The sequence below is a fragment of the Oncorhynchus kisutch genome, linkage group LG23, assembly GCF_002021735.2.
Source record: "Oncorhynchus kisutch isolate 150728-3 linkage group LG23, Okis_V2, whole genome shotgun sequence".
NCBI lineage: Eukaryota > Metazoa > Chordata > Actinopteri > Salmoniformes > Salmonidae > Oncorhynchus > Oncorhynchus kisutch.
This window is the reverse complement of record NC_034196.2, coordinates 28,987,576-29,014,509: the sequence shown is the minus strand read 5'-3', so window position 1 is coordinate 29,014,509 and position 26,934 is coordinate 28,987,576. Positions and strand designations below refer to the sequence as shown.

The 26,934-nt window shown below is 43.5% G+C and overlaps 3 protein-coding genes across 3 annotated transcripts; 1 reads left to right on the top strand and 2 right to left on the bottom strand.

The window, feature by feature from the left end:
• The first annotated feature begins 1,847 nt into the window (after positions 1 to 1,847).
• vps37bb (VPS37B subunit of ESCRT-I b) lies at positions 1,848 to 11,940 on the top strand. The gene is made up of 4 exons (XM_020458473.2): positions 1,848 to 2,048; positions 3,819 to 3,990; positions 10,279 to 10,361; positions 10,500 to 11,940. Exons 1-4 carry the CDS (start codon positions 1,923 to 1,925, stop codon positions 10,914 to 10,916), a joined length of 798 nt encoding a protein of 265 aa, XP_020314062.1. The 5' UTR covers positions 1,848 to 1,922; the 3' UTR covers positions 10,917 to 11,940.
• Positions 11,941 to 12,107: 167 nt separating this feature from the next.
• On the bottom strand, positions 12,108 to 17,971 carry LOC109868405 (tubulin alpha chain, testis-specific). The gene is given in 10 exon segments (XM_074933782.1): positions 12,108 to 12,263; positions 12,265 to 12,461; positions 12,581 to 12,681; positions 12,684 to 12,782; positions 12,785 to 13,076; positions 13,230 to 13,382; positions 14,008 to 14,058; positions 14,060 to 14,157; positions 14,244 to 14,364; positions 17,921 to 17,971. Coding segments are annotated over 10 exon segments (1,260 nt in total). The 3' UTR covers positions 12,108 to 12,166.
• A 5,342-nt stretch (positions 17,972 to 23,313) lies between these two features.
• On the bottom strand, positions 23,314 to 26,003 carry ubc (ubiquitin C). Its single transcript, XM_031802970.1, has 2 exons — positions 25,876 to 26,003; positions 23,314 to 24,636 (listed from the first exon to the last, which is right to left on the bottom strand). The coding sequence occupies exon 2, from the start codon at positions 24,627 to 24,629 to the stop codon at positions 23,484 to 23,486; it is 1,146 nt and encodes a 381-aa protein (XP_031658830.1). The 5' UTR covers positions 24,630 to 24,636; positions 25,876 to 26,003; the 3' UTR covers positions 23,314 to 23,483.
• Positions 26,004 to 26,934: the final 931 nt, after the last annotated feature.

Below are 26,934 nucleotides of genomic sequence, written 5' to 3'. Positions count from 1 at the left end.
TAAAAGGTCATTTGCCACCTTCACAAGTGCAGTCTCAGTGCTATGATGGGGTCTAAAACCAGACTGAAGCATTTCGTATACATTGTTTGTCTTCAGGAAGGCAGTGAGTTGCTGCGCAACAGCCTTTTCTAACATTTTTGAGAGGAATGGAAGATTCGATATAGTTAGATATAGATAGTTTTTATATTTTCTGGGTCAAGGTTTGGCTTTTTCAAGAGAGGCTTTATTACTGCCACTTTTAGTGAGTTTGGTACACATCCGGTGGATAGAGAGCCGTTTATTATGTTCAACATAGGAGGGCCAAGCACAGGAAGCAGCTCTTTCAGTAGTTTAGTTGGAATAGGGTCCAGTATGCAGCTTGAAGGTTTAGAGGCCATGATTATTTTCATCATTGTGTCAAGAGATATAGTACTAAAACACTTGAGTGTCTCTCTTGATCCTAGGTCCTGGCAGAGTTGTGCAGACTCAGGACAACTGAGCTTTGAAGGAATACACAGATTTAAAGAGGAGTCCGTAATTTGCTTTCTAATAATCATGATATTTTCCTCAAAGAAGTTCATGAATTTATTACTGCTGAAGTGAAAACCACCCTCACTTGGGGAATACTGCTTTTTAGTTAGCTTTGTGACAGTATCAAAAATACATTTCGGATTGTTCTTATTTTCCTCAATTAAGTTGGAAAAATAGGATGATCAAGCAGCAGTAAGGGCTCTTCGATACTGCACGGTACTATCTTTCCAAGCTAGTCGGAAGACTTCCAGTTTGGTGTGGCGCCATTTCTGTTCCAATTTTACAACTGATATAAAGCTAACAATATAGCGACACGGACCGAGTTGTGTCTTGTATCCTTATGGACCTTTTATTTCAGTACTTGCACTGTCTCTATACACACTCACAGGGCCCTACTCACTCCATCATTTGCTCACTCACACTTAATATGCACATACATTTATACCGACTCTACACACCTGCATACCCACTCACATGCAAGCTGCTGCTACTCTGACTATCTAACTGACTACATCCAGTTGCCTAGTTCCCTTACCCCTGTACATATCTACCTCCATCACCCCAGTATCCCTGCACATGTAAATATGGTATTGGAACTGACTTTCTAAATATTTCCTGTATATAGTATGCTTACTTACTATTATGTATATTTTATATTTATTTCTCATGTGCTTTTTCTAATAATAAATAGTTATTGATTATTTCATTGTTGGGTTTTGAGTTTGCAAGAAAGGCATTTCATAGTACTTGTGCATGTGACATTAAAACTTGAGCTCTGTGAGACATTCATAGCGATGGGGGCAGATTTTTTTTATCAAGAGAGACCTTTAGAAAATATGCACATTTTCTCTAACATTAAACATACAAATATGTATTTTACAGTTATAAGAAAGGTTAAATCTTACAGTTAGTCGTTTCAATATATATCTATATTTAGAAAGCATATTTAGAAAGCATATAAGTCATTTCAAGCATTCATACAGTTTTGTTGAATAATAAATACATCATATAAAATATTTCAGATTTTCATAGTTGTACTTTGTTCTTGAGCATGTGTCCTTAAAAGTGACTACAGCTCATCAATTTATAACCATTTTTACCAGAAAGGTGAGACTTTAACCTTTCTTGGAGTATGCAGCATTACAAGTTGTTGTTCATTGCCCTCTCATGATAAATAATTACTTTGGAGGATTATGTAGATTACTATTTCGATTACATTTAACTGGTTAACAAGTCTACGTCGTGAAAATCCCAAAAGTAAAAAAAAAACATTTAATGACGTCGTTGTGGATGACGTCATTGTCATATTACATTACACTCCCTTCTGATTTGCCAGAAAGCATCCCTATTTCCGGTTTGTGATCCAAACACTTATCCGTTTTGAGCCGAAAGAACTGTAGCTAGACTGATAGATGACAACCATCATAGGAGAAATGGCAGAATTCACGGATAAATTCAGCTCTTTCACCATGACGCAGTTAAACGAGTTACTTGAAGACGATGAAAAGTTAAATTCTATTGTCAAAGAAATGAACGAGGTAAGTTCCCTTTGTGTTTTACTAACGTTAGCTGGCTGTCCCTAGTAACGCTAGCTAGCATCAACATATCTAGGTAGCTGTGCACTTATGACTGTTGTCAGGCAGTCCTTCATTCACAACTTCCTTCTAGATGCAAACATGTTTCGCATTGAGCAAGCTCATCAACATCCGCCTCGTTGCCACAGCTGAGAAGCTTGCTCCTTGTACTGTACTCAACATTTGGATGTTTAGTGGATGCTCATGCTGTTTCCATATTTTTATTTTCGAATCAGTTTCGACAATAACCCTGTTTGTGTACATATGCCACAAATGGCAGTGTCATTGTTCGGCATTAGGCCAAAAATGCCATCTGATTCCCATTATTGCATAAGTAATGGACACACCCAGGTTTAGGAACAGATTTGAAATGATCTGGTTTGTTTTGTTTCCTGTTCTATGAACAGGATCCGCACAAGACAGCCAGTCATCAGCTATGTGGAAGGTGTTAAAAGTTGGAAGAGGTTTTCCTATTGACTAACCTAGGCGGAGGAGTCCATATTTCAGTGCAGCACACCTCTTTAGTCAACATTCTGATGCATTGAGCACACAGCACCGCACAGATTATAACAAAGGTCGATGCTTAACCAAGAAGCAACCCCTCACAGCGTATTGACATTTGGTTATGTCAGTGTTCTTTCAGATATGTGTACAGCATTCATTCTGACACTGGTATTTTGTGCCTCATCTCTCTCCATCTCTAGCTAGCCTTGTCTAGTTTAGGTATTAGGAAAGCTCAACTTGCTTCTGGCTTCTTCACCTTCTGTATTTGTATATTCATGTATGTGGCTTATGCAATACTCCCCACCATGGCGCTGTGACGTTCGTGGAACTGTTAGTCCTTACCCACCAATGTGGAAATAGCTTTACAGGAACAGCCTGTGAGCAGAGATACAAATCTGGTTGCGGCTGGAGAGCTGTCTAGTGCCTGTCTTCCCTGGGCTGGTGCCAACATGGCAGCATCTCATCCCTCCTGACCATGTTATTTATGATTCATTATAGCCTAGTTCATTAGTACTGATATCTTGATTGAGTGCTGTGTTTTAGCTAGAACCCAACTTATTTATTGGCTCGCCGACATTGGCCTTTTACCTCTATCAGTATCGGAAAATAATTCTGTCGATAACCGATATTCAATAGGATGAAAAGGGGGAATCTCATGCTGATCTGAACACTTGCGGACATTTTCATGTCATTATTTGTCACAATGTAAGTCATCAACATTTGAAGCATATTTGTTGGACAATTGCTCTTTTGGATGGTATTTTTGGAGAATTCAGTATGTAAAAATGTCACTTAAATTTCCCTGCTGTAAAACAGTATATTGGCAGTCGGCAGATATATCGGTAAGTTTTGCTCCCCCAAGATAGGGGTATCGGTCCCAAAAAAACATATTGGTTTGCCTGCCCTTAGAGTGATAAGAGCTCTGCTTTCTGCTGTGGCGTCCTGTAGATATAATAGCCTATGGGGTCCTATTACAGGTATTTCACATCTGTTTGTAGGCTTGGTGAAAGGGATTATAAATGTATGGTGTAATCACTGTCCTCCATACAAATATACTCATATTTAATCTCCAGAGGTTAGGTTTTGAGCTGGTTTGTCGCTGGCCTATAGGCCTACTCTACACATCACAGTCTGAGGATCAGTCAGTCTCTGCCTGCGTGTATTGTCTCAAGTACTAACTCACCTTCCCTCTTCCTGTCTGTGTATGCTGTGTGTTTGTCTCTGTGTTAGATGTGTGAGGTGCAGCAGGTGAAGGAGCTGACCCTGGTCAGTAACATCAGTCTGGCAGAACAGAACCTCCAACTGCAGCCCAGTCTGGACCTTCAGAAGAACCAGCTCACCTCACGCTACCGCCACCTACAGGAGCTCTATGACAACTACCAGCTACGCAAGTCCACACTCTGTAAGACCGCTAACAGGTCCACACTACCAAGTCCACACTCTGTAAGAGTCCAAGCAAGTCCACACTTGATGAGACACCTAGCTAGTCCACACTACTAAGGACAGTGTGCCTGTATACCAGTCTCTTTCTGTCTACATCTCACTCGGTGCACTCTGCTATCTGAAAGACCAGTCTTTCTCTCTCTGTGTTGGTAGCTGACTGTTCTCTACATGTCTGTCTGGTCGAGCCAGTTCAGTCACTTGTTGTTCCTAGATACTGCTCCTCTGTCAGTCGGGTTGTTCTAGATACTGCTCCTCTGTCAGTCGGGTTGTTCTAAATACTGCTCCTCTGTCAGTCGGGTTGTTCTAGATACTGCTCCTCTGTCAGTGAGGTTGTTACTGGATACTGGTCCCCTGTCAGTGGGGTTGATACTGGATACTGGTCCTCTGTCAGTGGGGTTGTTACTGGATACTGGTTCTCTGTCAGTCGGGTTGTTCTAGATACTGGTCCTCTGTCAGTGAGGTTGTTACTGGATACTGGTCCTCTGTCAGTGGGGTTGTTACTGGATACTGGTCATCTGTCAGTGGGGTTGTTACTGGATACTGGTCCTCTGTCAGTGGGGTTGTTCTGGGTACTGGTCCTCTGTCAGTGGGGTTGGTCCTGGTCCTCTGTCAGTCGGGTTGTTACTGGATACTGGTCCTCTGTCAGTCGGGTTGTTACTGGATACTAGTCCTCTGTCAGTGGGATTGATACTGGATACTGGTCCTCTGTCAGTGAGGTTGTTACTGGATACTGGTCCTCTGTCAGTCGGGTTGTTACTGGATACTGGTCCTCTGTCAGTCGGAATGTTCTAGATACTGGTCCACTGTCAGTCGGGTTGTTCCAGATACTGGTCCTCTGTCAGTGTGGTTGATACTGGATACTGGTCCTCTGTCAGTCGGGCTATTACTGGATACTGGTCCTCTGTCAGTGGGGTTGTTACTGGATACTGGTCCTCTGTCAGTCGGAATGTTCTAGATACTGGTCCACTGTCAGTCGGATTGTTCCAGATACTGGTCCTCTGTCAGTCGGGTTGTTACTGGATACTGGTCCTCTGTCAGTCGGGTTGTTTCTGGATACTGGTCCTCTGTCAGTCGGGTTGTTACTGGATACTGGTCCTCTGTCAGTCGGGTTGTTACTGGATACTGGTCCTCTGTCAGTGGGATTGATACTGGATACTGGTCCTCTGTCAGTGAGGTTGTTACTGGATACTGGTCCACTGTCAGTCGGGTTGTTACTGGATACTGGTCCTCTGTCAGTGGGGTTGATACTGGATACTGGTCCTCTGTCAGTCGGAATGTTCTAGATACTGGTCCACTGTCAGTCGGGTTGTTCCAAATACTGGTCCTCTGTCAGTCGGGTTGTTTCTGGATACTGGTCCTCTGTCAGTGAGGTTGTTACTGGTTACTGGTCCTCTGTCAGTCGGGTTGTTCTGGGTACTGGTCCTCTGTCAGTGGGGTTGATACTGGTCCTCTGTCAGTGGGGTTGTTACTGGATACTGGTCCTCTGTCAGTCGGATTGTTACTGGATACTGGATACTGGTCCTCTGTCAGTGGGGTTGATACTGGATACTGGTCCTCTGTCAGTCGGAATGTTCTAGATACTGGTCCACTGTCAGTCGGGTTGTTCCAGATACTGGTCCTCTGTCAGTCGGGTTGTTTCTGGATACTGGTCCTCTGTCAGTGGGGTTGTTACTGGTCCTCTGTCAGTGGGGTTGTTCTGGATACTGGTCCTCTGTCAGTGGGGTTGATACTGGATACTGGTCCTTTGTCAGTGGGGTTGATACTGGGTCCTGGTCCTCTGTCAGTCGGGTTGTAACTGGATACTGGTCCTCTGTCATTGGGGTTGATACTGGTCCTAAGTCAGTCGGGTTGTTTGAGATACTGGTCCTAAGTCCGTTTACTTGTTCTAGATACTGCTTCTCTATCAGTCGGAATGTTCCAGATACTGGTCCTTTGTCAGTGTGGTTGATACTGGATACTGGTCCTCTGTCAGTCGGGCTGTTACTGGATACTGGTCCTCTGTCAGTGGGGTTGTTACTGGATACTGGTCCTCTGTCAGTCGGGTTGTTACTGGATACTGGTCCTCTGTCAGTCGTGTTGTTCTAGATACTGGTCCTCTGTCAGTGGGGTTGTTACTGGATACTGGTCCTCTGTCAGTCGGGTTGTTACTGGATACTGGTCCTCTGTCAGTCGGAATGTTCTAGATACTGGTCCACAGTCAGTAGGATTGTTCCAGATACTGGTCCTCTGTCAGTCGGGTTGTTACTGGATACTGGTCCTCTGTCAGTGGGGTTGTTTCTGGATACTGGTCCTCTGTCAGTGGGGTTGTTACTGGATACTGGTCCTTTGTCAGTCGGGTTGTTCCAGATACTGGTCCTCTGTCAGTCGGGTTGTTCCAGATACTGGTCCTCTGTCAGTCGGGCTGTTACTGGATACTGGTCCTCTGTCAGTGGGGTTGTTACTGGATACTGGTCCTCTGTCAGTCGGGTTGTTACTGGATACTGGTCCTCTGTCAGTCGTGTTGTTCTAGATACTGGTCCTCTGTCAGTGGGGTTGTTACTGGATACTGGTCCTCTGTCAGTCGGGTTGTTACTGGATACTGGTCCTCTGTCAGTGGGGTTGTTACTGGATACTGGTCCTCTGTCAGTGGGGTTGTTACTGGATACTGGTCCTTTGTCAGTCGGGTTGTTCCAGATACTGGTCCTCTGTCAGTCGGGTTGTTCCAGATACTGGTCCTCTGTCAGTCGGGTTGTTACTGGATACTGGTCCTCTGTCAGTGGGGTTGTTTCTGGATACTGGTCCTCTGTCAGTCGGGTTGTTACTGGATACTGGTCCTCTGTCAGTCGGGTTGTTACTGGATACTGGTCCTCTGTCAGTGGGGTTGATACTGGATACTGGTCCTCTGTCAGTGGGGTTGAAACTGGGTACGGGTTCTAAGTCAGTGGGGTTGTTACTGGATACGGGTCCTCTGTCAGTGGGGTTGTTACTGGATACTGGTCCTCTGTCAGTGGGGTTGTTACTGGATACGGGTCCTCTGTCAGTCGGGTTGTTACTGGATACTGGTCTTCTGTCAGTCGGGTTGTTACTGGATACTGGTCCTCTGTCAGTCGGGTTGTTACTGGATACTGGTCCTCTGTCAGTGGGGTTGTTACTGGATATGGGTCCTCTGTCAGTGGGGTTGTTACTGGATACGGGTCCTCTGTCAGTGGGGTTGTTACTGGATACGGGTCCTCTGTCAGTGGGGTTGTTACAGGATATGGGTCCTCTGTCAGTGGGGTTGTTACTGGATACGGGTCCTCTGTCAGTGGGGTTGTTCGGGATACTGGTTCTAAGTCAGTGGGGTTTTTCTAGATACTGGTCCTCTGTCAGTGGGGTTGTTACTGGATACTGGTCCTCTGTCAGTGGGGTTGTTACTGTATACGGGTCCTCTGTCAGTGGGGTTGTTCTAGATACTGGTCCTCTGTCAGTGGGGTTGTTACTGGATACTGGTCCTCTGTCATTGGGGTTGATACTGGTTCTAAGTCAGTCGGGTTGTTTGAGATACTGGTCCTAAGTCAGTTTAGTTGTTCTAGATACTGCTTCTCTATCAGTCGGAATGTTCCAGATACTGGTCCTCTGTCAGTGGGGTTGTTACTGGATACTGGTCCACTGTCAGTGGGGTTGTTCTAGATACTGGTCCTCTGTCAGTCGGGTTGTTCTAGATACTGGTCCTCTGTCAGTCGGGTTGTTCTAGATACTGGTCCTCTGTCAGTCGGGTTGTTCTAGATACTGGTCCTCTGTCAGGCGGGTTGTTCTAGATACTGGTCCTCTGTCAGTCGGGTTGTTCTAGATACTGGTCCTCTGTCAGTCGGGTTGTCACTACATAGCCATGCTCTATAGAAGGGAAGCACAGTGCCTTTCTAACCACAGTCTCCACCACCAACCTATCCAATATTTATAATTTTAGCTGCCTTTTAAGCATTCTAGTACGGTTAAATAGTTAACACACACACGTGGACGCAGCGGTCTAAGTTACTGCATATCAGTGCAAGAGGCGCCACTAAAGTTCCTTGTTCGAATCCAGGCTGTATCACATCCGGCCATGATTGGGAGTCCCATAGGGCGGCGCATAATTAGCCCAGCGTCGTCCAGGTTTGGCCGTCAGTGTAAATAATAATTTGTTCTTAACTGACTTGCCTAGTTAAGTAAAGGTTACACACACACACCACACTGACCAAAAAGTTATTTTGTTGGCATTTACATATATCCCCCTTACCAGTAAAATATAATCAAAACCTATTTGCTGTTTATTTAATATTTAATTCATTCAGATCTAGGATGTGTTATTTTAGTGTTCCCTTTATTTTTTTGAGCAGTGTATATTTGACGTGTCAAATAACACTATTTGACCAATCATGACCGGAATATGACTGCACTTCACATAATAATTTAACACTTTCATTAAAAAAATGTACATAGTTATTACACATTGATCACACTATCGCTTGTATTTCATGTCACAACGAGTCATCGATACGTATGTTATGATGCTGGTAAAGATGTGTCGCGCACCTACAGTGCTGGTCATTAAAAAAATCTAGCTAGCTCATGGATGCAAACAATGTTCTTCCCCAAAAACATAGAAAAACGACATAATCTGTTTCAGTAGCTATAGTTAGCTAGCTAACTAACTATATAGCTAGGTGTCATCTAAAATAACCCTAATTTTTCAGACAGTACTTATTTTATTATTGATGGTCGGACCCATCTATGTGAATCTAGACACAATAGTGGACTTTGCGGTTAGCCTTCAAAATAAAAGTATGACATTGACAGTGATGCAAATGAATACAAATAGTATAATTATGCCATAATTGGAATAGATCATGCTAAACGAGGTTGGAATGTTGTTATATAAAATCAACAAAAGACAATATTGTTAATTTGACAAATGTATTGAAATCACACTGGATGTATTATACTTGAGAATTGCATCGTTCCTACTGTTTCAAATGACTGCTCGACTTGTTGACTGCTTGATCCACACAGCAGACATTGTGGGCTAGGTTAGGAATGCTGTGTTGCACCTATAACGCTAAATTTTACGTGGCGTCAATACGTCATGTACCTACGTTATATAGGTCTGCACGTCAGCTAAACTAGGTACAAACAGAACGAGACAATAATTTGTGCCAGGTGTGATATCCCTCCTAAATAGCTTGTGCGAATGTTCCCATTGACTCCGTAAGGCCAGCAGGCTAGTCTTTTCTTCTTTTTTAATTTAATGTTTTATTTCTTATTTCTTACTATTATTATTTTTATTGGTGCGTAACTGTTATGAAAGTTGTATTGTCAATTTAGTTTTGTATTTAAATGCCACTTTAAATGTGTACATGACACTGCAACAAAATTTCCCCATGGGGACAATAAAGTCAGTCAGTAAGCTTTGACATTGGTTTTGCACATCGGCGTTAAACTAGACATCTGGCCGATACTGATGTTGGCATTTTTAGGTAATATCGTCCGATTCCGATATGTTCACCAATATATCGTGCGTCCCTAGTATAGATACCTTAGTAGAAAGTTACTCAAGTAAAAGTGAAAGTCAGTAAAATACCACTTGAGTAAAATTATTTGGTTTTAAATATACTTAAGTATCAAAAGTTAAAATAATTTTAAAATCTTTTAATTAAGGAAAGCAGATGGCACCAATTTCCATTTATAAAATGTACGGATAGCCAGGGGCTCACTCCAACACTCAGACATTATTTACAAAAGATTCATTTGTGTTTAGTGATTCCGCCAGAGGCAGTAGATGACCACATGTTCTCTTGATAAGTGTTCAAAATAAGCATTCAAAATGTAATGAGTTCTTTGGGTGTCAGGGAAAAGGTATGAAGTAAAAAGTACAATATTTTCTTTAGGAACATAGTAAAGTAAAAGTTGTCAAAAATATAAATAGTAAAGTACAGATAATCTAAAAAAACTACTTAAGTAGTACTTTAAAGTATTTTTACTTAAGTACATTACACCGTGACAACAATTTTCTGTCCATTCTAGCATGGCCATCTAGTGACTACTCTGTCAGACAGCTGTTACCTGATAGGATTTCCTGTACTCAATGCTGCTTAGTATCCTCTGAATGCCCCAGCTACTGTATTCAGTCCCATTACATTGATGTTCTGCCCCAGGGATCAAGTTACGACTTAGGTTCAGGACAGTCATTCACTGTGATGCTTAGTGTTTTAGTGTATTCTAACCATTTCTCCCTCATCTTTCTATCTCTCAGACCATGGTTCAGGCAACAGCTCTCTGGACATTCTGCTGGCTCTGCTGCAAGCTGAGGGAGCCAAGATAGAAGAGGAGACTGAGGTGACACACACACCAATATGTTCACAACTACACCTACACGCACAAGAATACTCACTCTCTATGATATTTTATGTTGGTGTGTATTCTGTTGAATCTATGCTTTTGTGAATATAACCCTGCTTTGATGTCCCTGTGTAGAACATGGCAGACTCGTTTCTGGATGGAGAGCTGCCTCTGGACTGCTTTATCGATGACTACCAGCGGAGGCGCCATCTTGCTCACGTGCGCCGTGTAAAGATTGACAAACTCCGTGAGCTGGTGCTGAAGGGTCTCACTAGACCCCAGCAGACCCCAACCCAGCCCAGTCGACCCCAGGACTTCCCCTCTACCAATGGAGCCTTCTCCCCCCAATCTACGCGAGCTGCCCCTCCTCCCTTCCCTCAGCAGAGCGGCCTGTCATACCAAGTCGCCCCCTATCCCGCCATGCCTTTCCCCAGCCAGGATCCTCCAGGCTACCCCAGCAGCCCCTACATTCCCCAGCCCTACCCTCAAGCCCCCCAGCAACACCCCACCTCCCCATGCCTGCCCCCCCGAACTGGCTTCATCATGCAGTGAGGGGGGGGGGGGTCTGTCTCCATAGAAACACCATGGAAGATGACCTTATCTACCAACAATGAGTGTTGGTGACTTAACCAATGACAGCCCCTGTCAGTAATACAGGGAAAACTCCTGACTGACAGGCTCCCTCAGAGACTCCGTCCAGTAGCTACAGCCTGGGGGTTGATTCTCTTAGGTTTTTATTCTAAGACTAGCTTTCTGATTAATCTGAAGAAATATGAAAACTTAACTCTCTGACTGGTATTTATATGCTGTGTAGATGAGATGTAGTTTTTGTAAACTGAAGGTGGTGTCTTCCTGTGCACACACTTGAGTATGCGTGAAGTTGTGTGTAACCCCAAAGGTCAGGACAAGTGGTGTGATAGTTGACCCTAAAGTTCCTATTCGTCTAAAGGGAGGAGTCCGGTATTGTCACAACTATAGCTAGTCCATCAACCCTGAACAGAACTACTCAAATTGATTTCAATTCAATATGTATTGTAATCTAGGTGCTTTCCTATTCATTGGTGGAGGTTCTTTCCAGTAGGTCGGGAGGATGCAAGGCTAGGAATATACTATGCTATTTTACAAGGGAACAAACATTTTGGGATGGATTTGAATGACCTGCCAAAGATATTCTCATCTTACCTACTGACTTGGCACTTTGTTTTAGTGATTGTTTTGTATACCGGTATAAGAGGTAGTTATACCCCACCTAACTGGAAGATGGATATTGAAAATAACCATGCATCCTAAATTAATGTTAAACTGGCTTTCTTGTGAAGCCAGTCAAAGTTGCCATGTGGGGAAAAGAGATCTACAGCTGGCTGTACATCTACAGTTTGCTTTCCCCATTTGTGCTCACCTCAAGGAAAACACATGGGGGTTCAAAAATGAGATGGTGCAGGAAACATTTAAAATATGAACCATAGAAGTCCCTGGTACTGTACATCTGATCTACACTCCCTAGGAACAAACATGTTGTAATGCTAGACTGACAGGTTGACTTTCATCCAAATCAATAAATGTTTTATAACCAATACTAAGGTGTTCTATGCCTGATGTCGCAGTTGTCTGTGTTTGTTGCTATCAACGGTACACACTGGGTAATTGAACAATTGTGGTGATGTAGTTAACTTTGCCCCAAAAAAATATACTTTCCTGCTTGATAAAAAAAAAAAACATCACATGCTGGTAAAAATCCCCAGGAGAATGGAACAAATCACAACTTTTATTGAAATTGTCAATGAACTAAAACATGTCAGTGTTCAGTACTCTTCTCCTTCCTCAGCCTCCCCTTCTACCAAATCTACTCCCACCTCTTCATAGTCCTTCTCCAGGGCAGCCAGATCCTCTCTGGCCTCAGAACTCCCCCTCCTCCATACCCTCTCCCACATACCAGTACACAAAGGCACGCTTGGCGTACATCAGGTCAAACTTGTGGTCGAGCCGAGCCCAGGCCTCAGCAATGGCCGTGGTGTTACTCAACATGCACACAGCTCTCTGGACATTGGCTAGATCTCCACTTGGCACCACCATGGGTGGCTGGTAATTGATGCCAACCTGCAGGGCACAAACAAAAAAACGGTCAAAACCTGACTAACCAATAATTAACATGCCAAGTGCCTTAAATGTTTAGAAGGATAGATCAGTGTGAATTAATGAATCCATTGCTTATTTACCTTGAAGCCGGTGGGGCACCAGTCGGCAAACTGGATGGTGCGTTTGGTCTTGATGGCGATGGCAGCATTAACGTCCTTGGGCACCACATCCCCACGGTACAGCAGGCCAGGTACTTCCTGTGACGAGGGTCACACTTCACCATCTGGTTGGCGGGCTCGAAGCAGGCGTTGGTGATCTCAGCCACAGATAGCATCTTGTGGCAGAGATGACAGGTGCGTAGGTGATCAGGGGGAAGTGGATACGGGGGTAGGGCACCAGGTTGGTCTGGAACTCTGGCAGTTCCACGTTGAGGGCTCCATTGAAACGCAACGAGGAGGTGATGGAGGAGACAATCTGGCGAATGAGCCTGTTGAGGTTGGTGTAGGTAGGACGCTCAATGTCCAGGTTACGACGGCAGATGTCGTAGATGGCCTCGTTGTCAACCATGAAGGCACAGTCTGAGTGTTCCAGGGTGGTCAGGATAGAGTTGTAGGGCTCCACCACTGCTGTGGACACCTGAACACATACACAAGAGGTAGAACTGTCATCATTAGGTGTTACATAATGAAAATGTACATATCAAAACAAGTATTGAGTACAGTAAAAGTTTTGCTGATTTGGATGGAAATCTACCAAATAATCATGTGAACAACTAAACATTAGCAATACCTGAGGGGCAGGGTAAATGGCAAACTCCAGTTTGGACTTTTTTCTGTAGTACACAGACAGTCTCTCCATGAGCAGTGAAGCAAAACCTGAGCCAGTTCCACCACCAAAACTGTGGAAGATCAGGAAGCCCTGAAGGCCAGTGCACTGGTCTGACTGGGGTGAGAAAGAACAGGTTATGGACAAGTGACGGGAAGTTTGTCGCTTTTTACTGACTGATCTCTTAATAAGACTCAAAATAACATCTTTCCAGGGCACCAGGACACCCTACCGGCGAACAATGAACTGAAAACTCTAAATAGTCATGATTCTACAAGCCACTTGTTCACATGTCATTCACCATAAAAGGCTTACTAGAGCTGTCATTTGTGACAGACTTGTTCACATGTCGTTCACCATAAAAGGCTTACTAGAGCTGTCATTTGTGACAGACTTGTAAAGTCGTGCTTTAAACAATGTACATTTGTTAATTGCCAGGCATACAAATATGATTTTTTTCTTGGTACATTTGAGACGGGGTCTAGTTGTGGCTGCAACTGGACTAACTTGTGAACGACTATTGGCAGAATGCATTGCTTAACTGCCTTGAGGGTGATAAGCGCAATATCGTTTGCAAACTGCAGCACACCAAACGATTCATTCTCGAATTTGTTGGACAGAGGATGCACATGGCTTCAGGCTAACAAAAAAAAAAAACTATTTAGTAAAGTTAAATAACTGGCCATTGGCAGCACATGGCTTCAGGCTAACAAAATAAAAAAAACTAGCTAACGTTACTCACCAGCTTGCGAACTCTGTCTAGCACCAAGTCCACGATTTCCTTGCCAATGGTGGTAGTGGCCTCGAGCGCAGTTGTTGGCGGCATCCTCCTTACCGGTGATGAGCTGCTCAGGGTGGAAAGGCTGACGGTATGTCCCGGTGCGGACCTCATCTATGAAAAATCATTCTCTGGTCAGGGAGGATTCAATTTTTTATTACAGCATATAGTAATCATAGCTTTGCTCATTTCGTCCTTACCAACTACAGTTGGTTCGAGATCCACAAAAACTGCATGAGGGACATGTTTTCCCGCTCCTGTCTCGTTGAAGGAGTCATCCTCTCCACCGATGCTTTTGTCGCTGGGCAGGTCCTGCAGTGCCTAGCTCCACTCCCACCCCACAGGTGCTCTCATTTGTTGACTTCTGTAAACGTAAAAGCCTTGGTTTCATGCATGTTAACATTAGAAGCCTACTCCCTAAGTTTGTTTTACTCACTGCTTTAGCACACTCTGCCAACCCAGATGTCTTAGCCGTGTCTGAATCCTGGCTTAGGAAAACCACTAAAAACCTTGAAATGTCCATTCCTAACTATAACGTTTTCCGCCAAGATAGAACTGCCAAAGGGGGCGGTGTTGCAATCTACTGCAAAGATACAGAACTCTGCAGGCTATCTAAGTCTGTACCCAAACAATTTGAGCTTCTACTTCTAAAGATTCACCTTTCCAGAAACAAGTCTCTCACTGTTGCCGCTTGCTATAGACCTCCCTCTGCCCTTGATACCATATGTGAATTGATTGCCCCCCCATCTATCTTCTGAGCTCGTGCTACTAGGTGACCTAAACTGGGACATGCTTAACACCCCGGCTATCCTACAAACTAAGCTTGATGCCCTCAATCTCACACAAATGATCAATGAACCTACCAGGTACAACCCCAAAACAGTAAACACGGGCACCCTCATAGATGTCATCCTACCTTATTCGCCCTCCAAATACACCTCTAGATCTCAGCGATCACTGCATCCGTAATGGGTCTGCAACCAAACGACCACCCCTCATCACAGTCAAACGCTCCCTGAAACACTTCTGCGAGCAGGCCTTTCTAATCAACCTGGTCGGGGTATCCTGGAATGACATTGACCTTATCCCGTCAGTAGATGATGCCTGGCTATTCTTTAAAAGTGCCTTCCTCACCATCTTAAATAAGCATGACCCTCTCAAAAAATGTAGAACTAGGAATAGATATAGTCCTTAGTTCACTCCAGACCTGTCTGCCCTTGACCAGCACAAAAACATTCTGTGGCATTCTGCATTAGCATCGAATTAGGAAGAGTTAGGAACAAATATACACAGGCAGTTAGAAAAGCTAAGGCAAGCATTTTCAAACAGAAATTTGCATCCTGTAGTACTAACTCAAAAAAGTTCTGGGATACTGTAAAGTCCATGGGGAATAAGAGCACCTCCTCCAAGCTGCCCACTGCTCTGAAGCTAGGAAACACCGATAAATCCTCTACCATTGAGAATTTCAATAAGCATTTCTCTACGGCTGGCCATGCTTTCCACTTGGCTACCCCAACCCCGGTCAACTGTCCGGCACCCTCCACAGCAACCCACCACAGCCCCCACCATTTGTCCTTTACCCAAATCCAGATAGCTGATGTTCTGAAAGAGCTGCAAAATCTGGACCCCTACAAATCAGCCAGGCTAGACAATCTGGACCCTCTATTTCTAAAATTATCTGCTGAAATTGTTGCAACCCCTATCAGTAGCCTGTTCAACCTCTCTTTTGTATCGTCTGAGATTCCCAAAGATTGGAAAGCTGCCACGGTCATCCCCTTCTTCAAAGGGGGTGACACTCTAGACCCAAACTGCTACAGACCTATATCTATTCTACCCTGTCTTTCTAAGGTCTTCGAAAGCCAAGTTAACAAACAGATTACTGACAATTTCGAATCCCACCATACCTTCTCCGCTATGCAATCTGGTTTCAGAGCTGGTCATGGGTGCACCACAGCCACGCTCAAGGTCCTAAATGACATCACCGCCATCGATAAGAGACATTACTGTGCAGCCGTATTCATCGATCTGGCCAAGGCTTTCGACTCTGTCAATCACAACATGCTTATTGGCAGACTCAACAGCCTTGGTTTCTCAAATGATTGCCTCGTCTGGTTTACCAACTACTTCTCTGCTAGAGTTCAGTGTGTCAAATCGGAGGGACTGTTGTCCGGACCTCTGACAGTCTATGGGTGTGCCACCGGGTTCAATTCTCGGGCCGACTCTCTTTTCTGTATACATCAATGATGTTGCTCTTGCTGCTGGTGATTCTCTGATCCACCTCTACGCAGACCACACCATTCTGTATACTTCTGGCCCCTCCTTGGACACTGTGTTAACTAACCTCCAGACGAGCTTCAATGCCACACAACTCTCCTTCCGTAGCCTCCAACTGCTCTTAAACGCAAGTAAAACTAAATGCATGCTATTCAATCGATCACTGCCCGCACCTGCTCACCCGTCCAGCATCACTACTCTGGGCGGCTCTGACTTAGAATACGTGGACAACTACAAATACCTGGGTGTCTGGTTAGACTGTAAACTCTCCTTCCAGACTCACATTAAGCATCTCCAATCCAAAATTAAATCTAGAAACGGCTTCTCTTACCGCAACAAAGCATCCTTCACTCATGCTGCCAAACATACCCTTGTAAACTGACCATCCTACTGATCCTCGACTTCGGTGATGTCATCTATAAAATAGCCTCCAACACTCTACTCAACAAACTGGATGCAGTCTATCACAGTGCCATCCGTTTTTGTCACCAAAGCCCCATACACTACCCACCATTGCGACCTGTACGCTCTCGTTGGTTGGCCCTCGCTTAATACTCGTCGCCAAATCCACTGGCTACAGGTTAGCTACAAGTCTTTGCTAGGTAAAGCCCCGCCTTATCTCAGCTCACTGGTCACCATAGCAGCACCCACTCATAGCACACGCTCCAGCAGGTATATCTCACTGGTCACCCCCAAAGCCAATTCCTCCTTTGGTCATCTTTCCTTATAGTTCTCTGCTGCCCATGACTGGAATGAATTGCAAAAATCTCTGAAGCTGGAGACTCACATCTCCCTCACTAGCTTTAAGCACCAGCTGTCAGAGCAGCTTACAGATCACTGCACCTGTACATAGCCCATCTGTAAACACCCCATCTATCTACCTACCTCATCCCCATACTGGTATTTATTTATTTTGCTCCTTTGCACCCCAGTATCTCTACCTGCACATTCACATTCTGCCGATCTACCATTCCAGTGTTTAATTGCTATATTGTAATTACTTCGCCACCGTGGCCTATTTATTTCCTTAACTTACCTCATTTGCACTCACTGTATATAGACTTTTTGTTTTCTGTTGTTCTACTGTATTATTGACTTTATGTTTTGTTTATTCCATGTGTAACTCTGTGTTGTTTTATGTGTCGAATTCCTACGCTTTATCTTGGCCAGGTCACAGTTGCCTATGTAGATATTCCATTAAAAATCTGCTGTTTCCAGCTACATTTTGTTATTTTAAATGGACAAAAAATGTGCTTTTCTTTCAAAAACAAGGACATTTCTAAGTGACCCCAAACTTTTGAACGGTAGTGTATATTCAATTCTCATGCATTTAGTTCAATAAGTAGCGTATAAAGAACGCGACTGAGCCTCATGCCGTACTTTACTAGACTACATTTCTGAACCCTGTCATTTCAGAATAAGGGGTGCTGTTGTCCTGGGGGGTTCCGTGTTGCTGTTTTGTCTGTCTGGGCCTGGGGACATGGGCTCAGGGAGAGAGGGGCGGGGTCAGAGAGAATGACAAGAATGAGGGAGAGAGTAGGGTTAGAGACAGCTGAAGGACTGATGCTGCAGAGAGGATCCAGAAAGAGATTAATCGCCAGACCACCACCAACACCCCTGACGTCTTGGCTGAGCTGAGAGTGCTGACAGACATTGTGGTGGAGCTGAGGAAGATGGAGGCCAGACTGGGGTGGAATAGCAGAAAAAAACAAGGTGATTGTACTAACAATGCATCAGGGTATCACCAAGAATTAGCTGCATTTCCTAAAAGACAAAGTTAGAAAGCTGGAAATAGGAAATGAAGGTAATGACAAGAGAGCAAATACAGTACCTTCAGAAAGTATTCACACCCTTGACTTTTTCCACATTTTGTTGTGTTACAGCCTGATTTTTAAATGGAGATAAACAGACAACGTTTTTCACATTTCTTTTACAAATTAATAAAAAATGAAAATATGAAATGTCAATAACTATTCAACACATTTGTTATGGCAAGCCTAAATACATTTAGGCGTAAAAATGTGCTTAACAAGTCACATAATAAGTTGCATGGACTTACTGTGTTTAACATGGTTGTTGAATGACTACCTCATCTCTGTACCCCACACATACAATTATCTGTAAGGTACCTCAGTCGAGCAGTGAATTTGAAACACAGATTCAACCACAAAGACCAGGGAGGTTTTCTAATGCCTCACAAAGAAGGGCACCTATTGATAGATGAGTAAAAAAAGAAGCTCACTTTGAATATCCCTTTGAGCATGGTGAGGTTATTAATTATACTTTGGATTGTGTATCTATACACCCTGTCACTACAAGATACAGGCGTCCTTCCTAACTCAGTTGCAGAAGAGGAAGGACACCTTCCAGGGATTTCACCATGGGGCCAATTGTGACTTTAAAACAGTTAGTTTAATGGCTGTGATAGGAGACAACTGAGGATGGATCAATAACATTGTAGTTACTCAACAATACTAACCTAATTGACAGAATGAAAAGAAGGAAGCCAAACCAGAATAATATTTGCAACAAGGCACTAAGGTAATACTGCAAAAAATGTGGCAAAGCAATTCACCTTTTCTGAATTCAAAGTGTTAGCCTTTGGGCAAATCCAATACAACACATTACTGTTATGGGTATGCTTGGGAGAATTTCAGGATAAAAAGAAACGGAGAAACCACAGGAAAAATCCTAGAGGAAAACCTGGTTCAGTCTGCTTTCTACCAGACACTGGGAGATTAATTCACCTTTCAGCAGGACAATAACCTAAAACACAAGGCCAATTATACACTGGAGTTGCTTACCAAGAAGACAGTGAATATTCCTCAGTGGCCAAGTTAGTTTTGACTTAAATCTATTTGAAAATCTATGGCAAGACCTGAAAATGGTTGTTTAGCAATGATCAACAACCAATTTGATAGAGCTTGAAGATTTTTGAAAAGAATAATGGGCAAATGTTTCACAATTCAGCACTGGAAGCTTTTAGAGACTTACCCAGAAAGATTCTGTCTGTAATCCATGCCAAAAGTGCTTCTACAAACATTGACTCAGAGGTGTGAATATTTACGTAAATTAGATATGTCTGTATTTCCTGTTCAATACATTTGCAAAAATGTCCAAAACATGTTTTCACTGTCATTATGATGTATTATGTGTAGAATATATATATTTAACCCATTTTAAATTCAGGCTGTAACACAACAAAATGTGGATTAAGTCAACGGGTAAGAATACTTTCTCAAGGCATTGTGTATATATACATTTTTTTTTGAATTTTTATTTAACTATATTTAAGTAAAATTATGTTTGAGACAAATAATTATCTTCTCTGTTTACATCAATGATGTCGCTCTTGCTGCTGGTGATTCTCTGATCCAGCTCTACGCAGACGACACCATTCTGTATACTTCGGGTCCTTCTTTGGACACTGTGTTAACTAACCTCCAGATGAGCTTCAATGCCATACAACACTCCTTCCGTCGCCTCCAACTGCTCTTAAATGCAAGTAAAACTAAATGCATGCTCTTCAACCGATCACTGCCCGCACCTGCCAGCCCGTCCAGCATCACTACTCTGGACGGCTCTGACTAAGAATATATGGACAACTACAAATACCTATGTGTCTGGTTAGACTGTAAACTCTCATTCCAGACTCACATTAATAAGCATCTCCAATCCAAAATTAAAACTAGAATCGGCTTCCTATTTCGCAAAAAGCATCCTTCACTCATGCTGATCCTCGACTTCGGCGATGTCATTTAAAAAATAGCCTCCAACACTCTACTCAACAAATTGAATGCAGTCTATCACAGTGCCATCCATTTTGTCACCAAAGCCCCATACACTACGCACCATTACGACCTGTACGCTTTCGTTGGCTGGCCCTCGCTTCATACTCATCGCCAACCCACTGGCTCCAGGTCATCTACAAGTCTCTGCTAGGTAAAGCCCCGCCTTATCTCAGCTCACTAGTCACCATAGCAGCACCCACCCGTAGCATACGCTCCAGCAACTAGTATATCTCACTGGTCACCCCCAAAGTCAATTCCCCCTTTGGCCGCCTTTCCTTCCAGTTCTCTGCTGTCAATGACTGGAACGAACTGCAAAAATCACTCATATCTCCCTCAATAGCTTTAAGCACCAGCAGTCAGAGCAGCTCACAGATCTCATGTCAGTCAGTCACAGAGTTTCTTAACCATACTGTACTGTCTTTGAGTCAGTCATGTGCGTGGTCTAAATAACTCAACTGGCTAGTTTGCCTATCGGTAAGTAGAGGGGTGGCCTGTACCATTAATCCTGCTGCTCGGATAGAGTGATCATCCAATTATCAACTGTAAATTTACAGATATGATTACGCATGTCAGCACACCCCTAGAAATTAGTGTGTATGAGAAAGGCAATCAGCTGTAAGAGCTTTCACTTGGTCTATGGGGACATCTTGTGGTTAAGTATGAATGTCATCCTTTTGCTGTAGGGAGGTACAGCATACCTATTAGCTATAATAATGAAAATGCTTCCTTCCTGGTTTAAGGTAATCATAATCTAACAGTTGGATAAAAGCAAATAATGCCATTGTGACTACTCAAAGGAAGGATGCATTTCAGGCATACTAACAAGTCCCTCTTCCAACAGTTCCAGTGCTGGTACCCACCAAAATACCTACTGGGAACTGTAGCACTCCTTGCTAGAATCATACAGTAAATTTACCATGCCTCTCCATAATTCAACAGATTGTGCAAATTATAGTTCTGTAACGTCGCTTTACTATAATATAAAAGAGAGGGCGATACTAATTACCTCACTACCTAATCGTTTCACCAGATAAAGAAATATTACTATATTGCAATGATCATCCATTGAGAGCATCGTGACTGGCTGCATCACCACTTACGGCAGCTGCTTGGTGATATGACCATCCCATAAATTCCAATGTATTACTTTTAATACCTGCAAATAAACCACTTAAACATCACTAAGTACACTAAATGACCAAAAGTATGTGGACACCTGCTTGTCAAACATCTCATTCCAAAGTCATGGGCATTAATATGGAGTTGGTCCCCCCCTTTGCTATAACAGCGTCCACTCTTCTGGGAAGGCTTTTCACTTGAAGTTAGAACATTGCTGCAGGGACTTGGTTGCATTCAGCAACAGGAGCATTATGGAGGTCAGATGTTCCAATTCATCTTAAAGGTGTTCGATGGAGTTAAGGTCAGTGCTTTGTGGATGTCAGTCAAGTTCTTCCACACCGATCGACAAACCATTTCTGTATGGACCTTGCTTTGTGCACGGGGGCATTGTCATGCTGAAACCGGAAAGGGTCTTCCCCGAACTGTTGTCAAAGTTGGAACAGAATCATCTAGAATGTCAATGGATATGCTGTAGCGTTGACTGCCCTTCACTGGAACTAAGGGGCTTAGCCCAAAACATGAAAAACAGCCCCAGACCATTATTCATCTTCCAAACTTTAGTTGGCATTCTGTGTTGGGGCAGGTAGCAATCGCCTGGAAATCAGCCAAATCCTGACTCAGTAAAATCAAAATGTTTGCATTTTGTTCAGTATACCTGCTCTCAACCTCTGATTGCTCAGCCATGAAAAGCTAACTGACATTTATCTGCATTGCTTGCCGTTAGGGGTTTAGGGCTGGGTTTCTGTATAACCACTGATATCGGCCGTTGTAAAAAAGGGCTTTATAGTGATTGGATATACAGTTGAAGTCGGTAGTTTACATACACCTTAGCCAAATATATTTAAACTCAGTTTTTCACAATTCCTGATACTTAATCCTAGTAAAAATTCCATGTCTTAGGTCAGATAGGATCACCACTTTATTTTAAGAATGTGAAATGTCCAAATGATAGATATAATTATTTATTTCAGCTTTTATTTCTTTCATCACATTTCCCAGTGAGTCAGAAGTTTACATACACTCCATTTGTATTTGGTAGCATTGCCTTTAAATTGTTTAACTTGGGGCAAACGTTTCAGGTAGCCTTTCACAAGCTTCCCACAATAAGTTTGGTGTATTTTGGCCCATTCCTCCTGACAGAGCTGGTGTAACTGAGTCAGGTTTGTAGGCCTCCTTGCTCACACTTTTTCAGTTCTGCCCACAAATATTCTATAGGATTGAGGTCAGGGCTTTGTGATGGCCACTCTTTTCCTCCCTTTTGACATCCATTTTGTGAACGGCACCAGTCCCTCCTACAGCAAAGCACCCCCACAACATGCTGCCACCCCGGTTGGGATGGGGTCCTTCAGCTTGCAAATTTAACAGTCATTATGGCCAAACAGTTCCATCAGACAAGAGAACAATTTCTCCAAAAGTGCCATCTTTGTCCCCCTGTGCAATTGCAAACCGTAGTCTGGCTTTATGGAGCAGTGGCCTTTGCCGTTCTGGGATTGATTAGCACTTTTCACACCAAAGTACGTTCACATCTCCTTCCTGAGTGGTATGACAGCTGCGGTCCCATGGTGTTCATACTTTTAGCTCAGAGGTTTCTAAAGCAATGACAATTTTCTGGAATTTTCCAAGTTGTTTAAAGGCACAGTCAACTTAGTGTATGTACACCTCTGACCCACTGGAATTGATAGTGAATTATAAGTGAAATAATTTGTCTGTTAACAATTGTTAAAATTACATGTCGACCACAAAGTAGATGTCCGAACTGACTTGCCAAAACTTGTGTTAAGAAATTTGGAGTGTTTGAGAGACTAGTTCTAATATCTCCAACCGAAGTGAATGTAATCTTCCGACTCGTACTGTATATCGTACCGCCAAATGCACCACCTATAGTTAACATCAAGACCTTATAGTTATTCACTTAATTAAAAGACTAAAAGCTAAAGATATTTAAATTAGGTTTAACATAGAGGCCGTTGTAGTTATGCGCCGAGGCAGTAGTACTTCAAATTAGAAACTGGCAAAAAAATGTAACTAATACAACCAGGTGCTATTGAAATACGTAAATATTTTACTACAAAAAACAACCAGATAATATCAGGAATGCTTGAACTTTATTGATCGTTTTTTTTAAGAGCTGGGGATTAGGGTGGAGGGGAAGTCAGGGGTGGGATTGGAGTGAGGTCAAAAGGTGGGGTTGGAGGTTAGGAGGGAATTTGGGATGAGGGAAATTGGGGTTAAGATGTGACATTGTTAAGAGTAGAACTAGTTGCCTCCACGAAGACGCAGGACCAGGTGAAGGGTGGACTCCTTCTGGATATTGTAGTCGGACAGGGTGCGGCCATCTTCCAGCTGTTTGCCGGCAAAGATCAGACGCTGCTGGTCTGGGGGGATGCCCTCCTTGTCCTGGATCTTGGCCTTGACGTTCTCGATGGTGTCACTGGGCTCAACCTCGAGGGTGATGGTCTTACCAGTCAGGGTTTTAACGAAGATCTGCATACCTCCCCTCAGACGGAGCACAAGATGGAGGGTGGACTCCTTCTGGATATTGTAGTCGGACAGGGTGCGGCCATCTTCCAGCTGCTTGCCGGCAAAGATCAGACGCTGCTGGTCTGGGGGGATGCCCTCCTTGTCCTGGATCTTGGCCTTGACGTTCTCGATGGTGTCACTGGGCTCAACCTCGAGGGTGATGGTCTTACCAGTCAGGGTTTTAACGAAGATCTGCATACCTCCCCTCAGACGGAGCACAAGATGGAGGGTGGACTCCTTCTGGATATTGTAGTCAGACAGGGTGCGGCCATCTTCCAGCTGCTTGCCGGCAAAGATCAGACGCTGCTGGTCTGGGGGGATGCCCTCCTTGTCCTGGATCTTGGCCTTGACGTTCTCGATGGTGTCACTGGGCTCAACCTCGAGGGTGATGGTCTTACCAGTCAGGGTTTTAACGAAGATCTGCATACCTCCCCTCAGACGGAGCACAAGATGGAGGGTGGACTCCTTCTGGATGTTGTAGTCGGACAGGGTGCGGCCATCTTCCAGCTGCTTGCCAGCAAAGATCAGACGCTGCTGGTCTGGGGGGATGCCCTCCTTGTCCTGGATCTTTGCCTTGACGTTCTCGATGGTGTCACTGGGCTCAACCTCGAGGGTGATGGTCTTACCAGTCAGGGTTTTAACGAAGATCTGCATACCTCCCCTCAGACGGAGCACAAGATGGAGGGTGGACTCCTTCTGGATGTTGTAGTCGGAGAGGGTGCGGCCATCTTCCAGCTGCTTGCCGGCAAAGATCAGACGCTGCTGGTCTGGGGGGATGCCCTCCTTGTCCTGGATCTTGGCCTTGACGTTCTCGATGGTGTCACTGGGCTCCACCTCCAGTGTGATGGTCTTACCAGTTAAGGTCTTCACAAAGATCTGCATCTTGACACTGGGGAAGAGAATCATGTTAGACTAAACTACTCAAACCTAAAATAAAATGTCAAATAAACCAGGCTATAAATACACATTATTAGGTACCAATCTAGTATTCATAACAATTCTGTGATGCAGTGGGTCAACTTCTAAATAGGGTAGAGCAAAGCTCCTCCCATTGGAGGTAGTACTCAGCTGACGTTTACAGCAGTTCGCTTCAGGTGCCACCATTTTAGAACAAGCTCCACGTAGTGGCTGTCATTTTGTCATAAAACCTTAGTCGAGTCCTGAGGTAATGACAAGCTAGCTGACCATTTTAGTCTATGGGGATGTGTTTTCATTTGCAGTCTAAACGTAATATTTTGTCATAAATTAACCTCCCCTACGACCATTTTACAGCAACATATATTACCACTACTGCCCGATAAACCAAGTCGGGATTATCGCTGGGTTTAGGTCTCGAGCGCGATGTTTTTCGGGATGCGTTAGTAAATTAATTTTGTCTATCTGCTCCGATTTAGGAGCACTCGTCTGAGTATGCCAGAGCGCATAATAACTGAACACTTGAATATTGCCGGTGTTTAAAAACTTGGCCGAAAACGCGTAATTAATTAAGTTGCTAGCAGCACAGTTGACGTTTGTCACCAATGCTCTAGACAACATGAACAGCCTAAGCAGCTCTACTAGGTCGAGTAAAATGGTCAGAGTGCGGGGTTCTCATTCGTGTCTGGAAGTAGCTAGCAAGCTAGCCAACGTTAGCCAGTTGGCAGTCAAGCCCCCAAGCTGTTGTGATGCCAGAACGCGCTGAATCAACCCTAATCCTCGCTCTGTGAGCGAAATTTACGAACGGACAATCTGACAACTCTCTGAATTTACGAATACCCAGAGAGCACTGGCACTCAGGATTGCATTTACAAAAACACACCCACTGTTAACGTTAGCCTTCCCCTCCATCTATATCAATATCTAGCTTGATTGAAGGGTTATCCAATGACTAACTACTGTTGAGCGCCTCGTTTTAGCTTGTTAGGAAGCTAGCCAAGACCATATCCAGCCAGCTAACTTTGTTTGAGTAAACTACTACTGTAGTTAGCTAAAGCTACCAGAAAGTTAGCGCGTCTATCGTCGACGTCTATTCGTACATCCCCAATAAGAATAGGAAAAACAATGAACTACCAATTAACATTACGCTGAACTAAGGGTCTCTATGAAAAATGTTGTCATTAATGCTCATTTTGGATAATAACCTACTTACAAACAAATTATCAACGGCGCTGCTCTTGAATCTTCAGGAAACGAGTCTGTTATCGCAAACAAAGGGCTGTTATTTATACATTGCCGGTTACGTATCCCTCCACCATTACGCCATATGGAACTATAAACTGCGGATTTTCAAAAAATATCCTTAACCATATGGATTGTGGATAAAATGGACTAACTCCACGACGTGTATGACATTCCAAATGTTCTATATGAATGTTTAATTTTTAAGAAATTGTGTAAGAATGGTCATATAAAAGAAGTCGTACATTGGCGGAGGTAGAAATGTGCAAAAAGAGTGAGTCGACGTTCTCTAGCAACGCGCTGAGCAGTCAAAGCGAATCCAGTCACTGATGTCAAATCAAATCAAATTTTATGTGTCACATACACATGGTTAGCAGATGTTAATGCGAGTGTAGCGAAATGCTTGTGAATGTAATCTATAGTTAACACCAAGACCTTATAAATGTCGCAGTATTAACCTTGACATCTAGTAAAATCGGATTGTTTTTTAGATAGTTATGAATTTATGTCAGAAACAGTGACGGAGCCAGAAATTCGTTGGTGGGTGGGCATGCAAAAATGTGGGTGCATATAGCCATAGAAGCACAGTGACATATGCCTCAATGCAGTCATATTAGTAGGTTATTAAGGGGTCTTTCAGTCAGTTATTTTTGTCAACCCGTCCCCTGAGAGTGATTGTCAATCCAGTTAATCTGTTCTGTTAAATTGAACCAGAAATGACTAACCCGATACACTTCTTGCTTTGACTTCTATCTGATGGTGTTTGCATGTTTAGGTAAAAATACAAATAATGTTCTGTTTGGAACACTTACAAGTAACAAGCTTTCTTTTTTTAACCCAGGACCACTCTTGCTTCAGTAAAACCTACAGTTTTGCTACATTTTCAAGCAGCAGTGTAGTTAGTGTAGGAGATCAACCAGGGAACAGTTTTTGAATCAAAGAAAGCAAAGAAGAATGTAACAGGGATTGGACAGTTTATTTTAGGTCATAACATTGATTTAATAGAAACAAATTATTTACAGCATGGATC

What these genes read in the sequence shown, in the direction of transcription:
- vps37bb (XM_020458473.2), top strand. Translation starts at nt 1,923, where the DNA reads ATGACAACCATCATAGGAGAAATGGCAGAATTCACGGATAAATTCAGC. An exon ending in GCTACGCAAGTCCACACTCT is followed by an intron (nt 3,991 to 10,278) that starts GTAAGACCGCTA and finishes TCTATCTCTCAG; the next exon opens with ACCATGGTTCAGGCAACAGC. An exon ending in AGATAGAAGAGGAGACTGAG is followed by an intron (nt 10,362 to 10,499) that starts GTGACACACACA and finishes GTCCCTGTGTAG; the next exon opens with AACATGGCAGACTCGTTTCT.
- ubc (XM_031802970.1), bottom strand. Translation starts at nt 24,629, where the DNA reads ATGCAGATCTTTGTGAAGACCTTAACTGGTAAGACCATCACACTGGAG.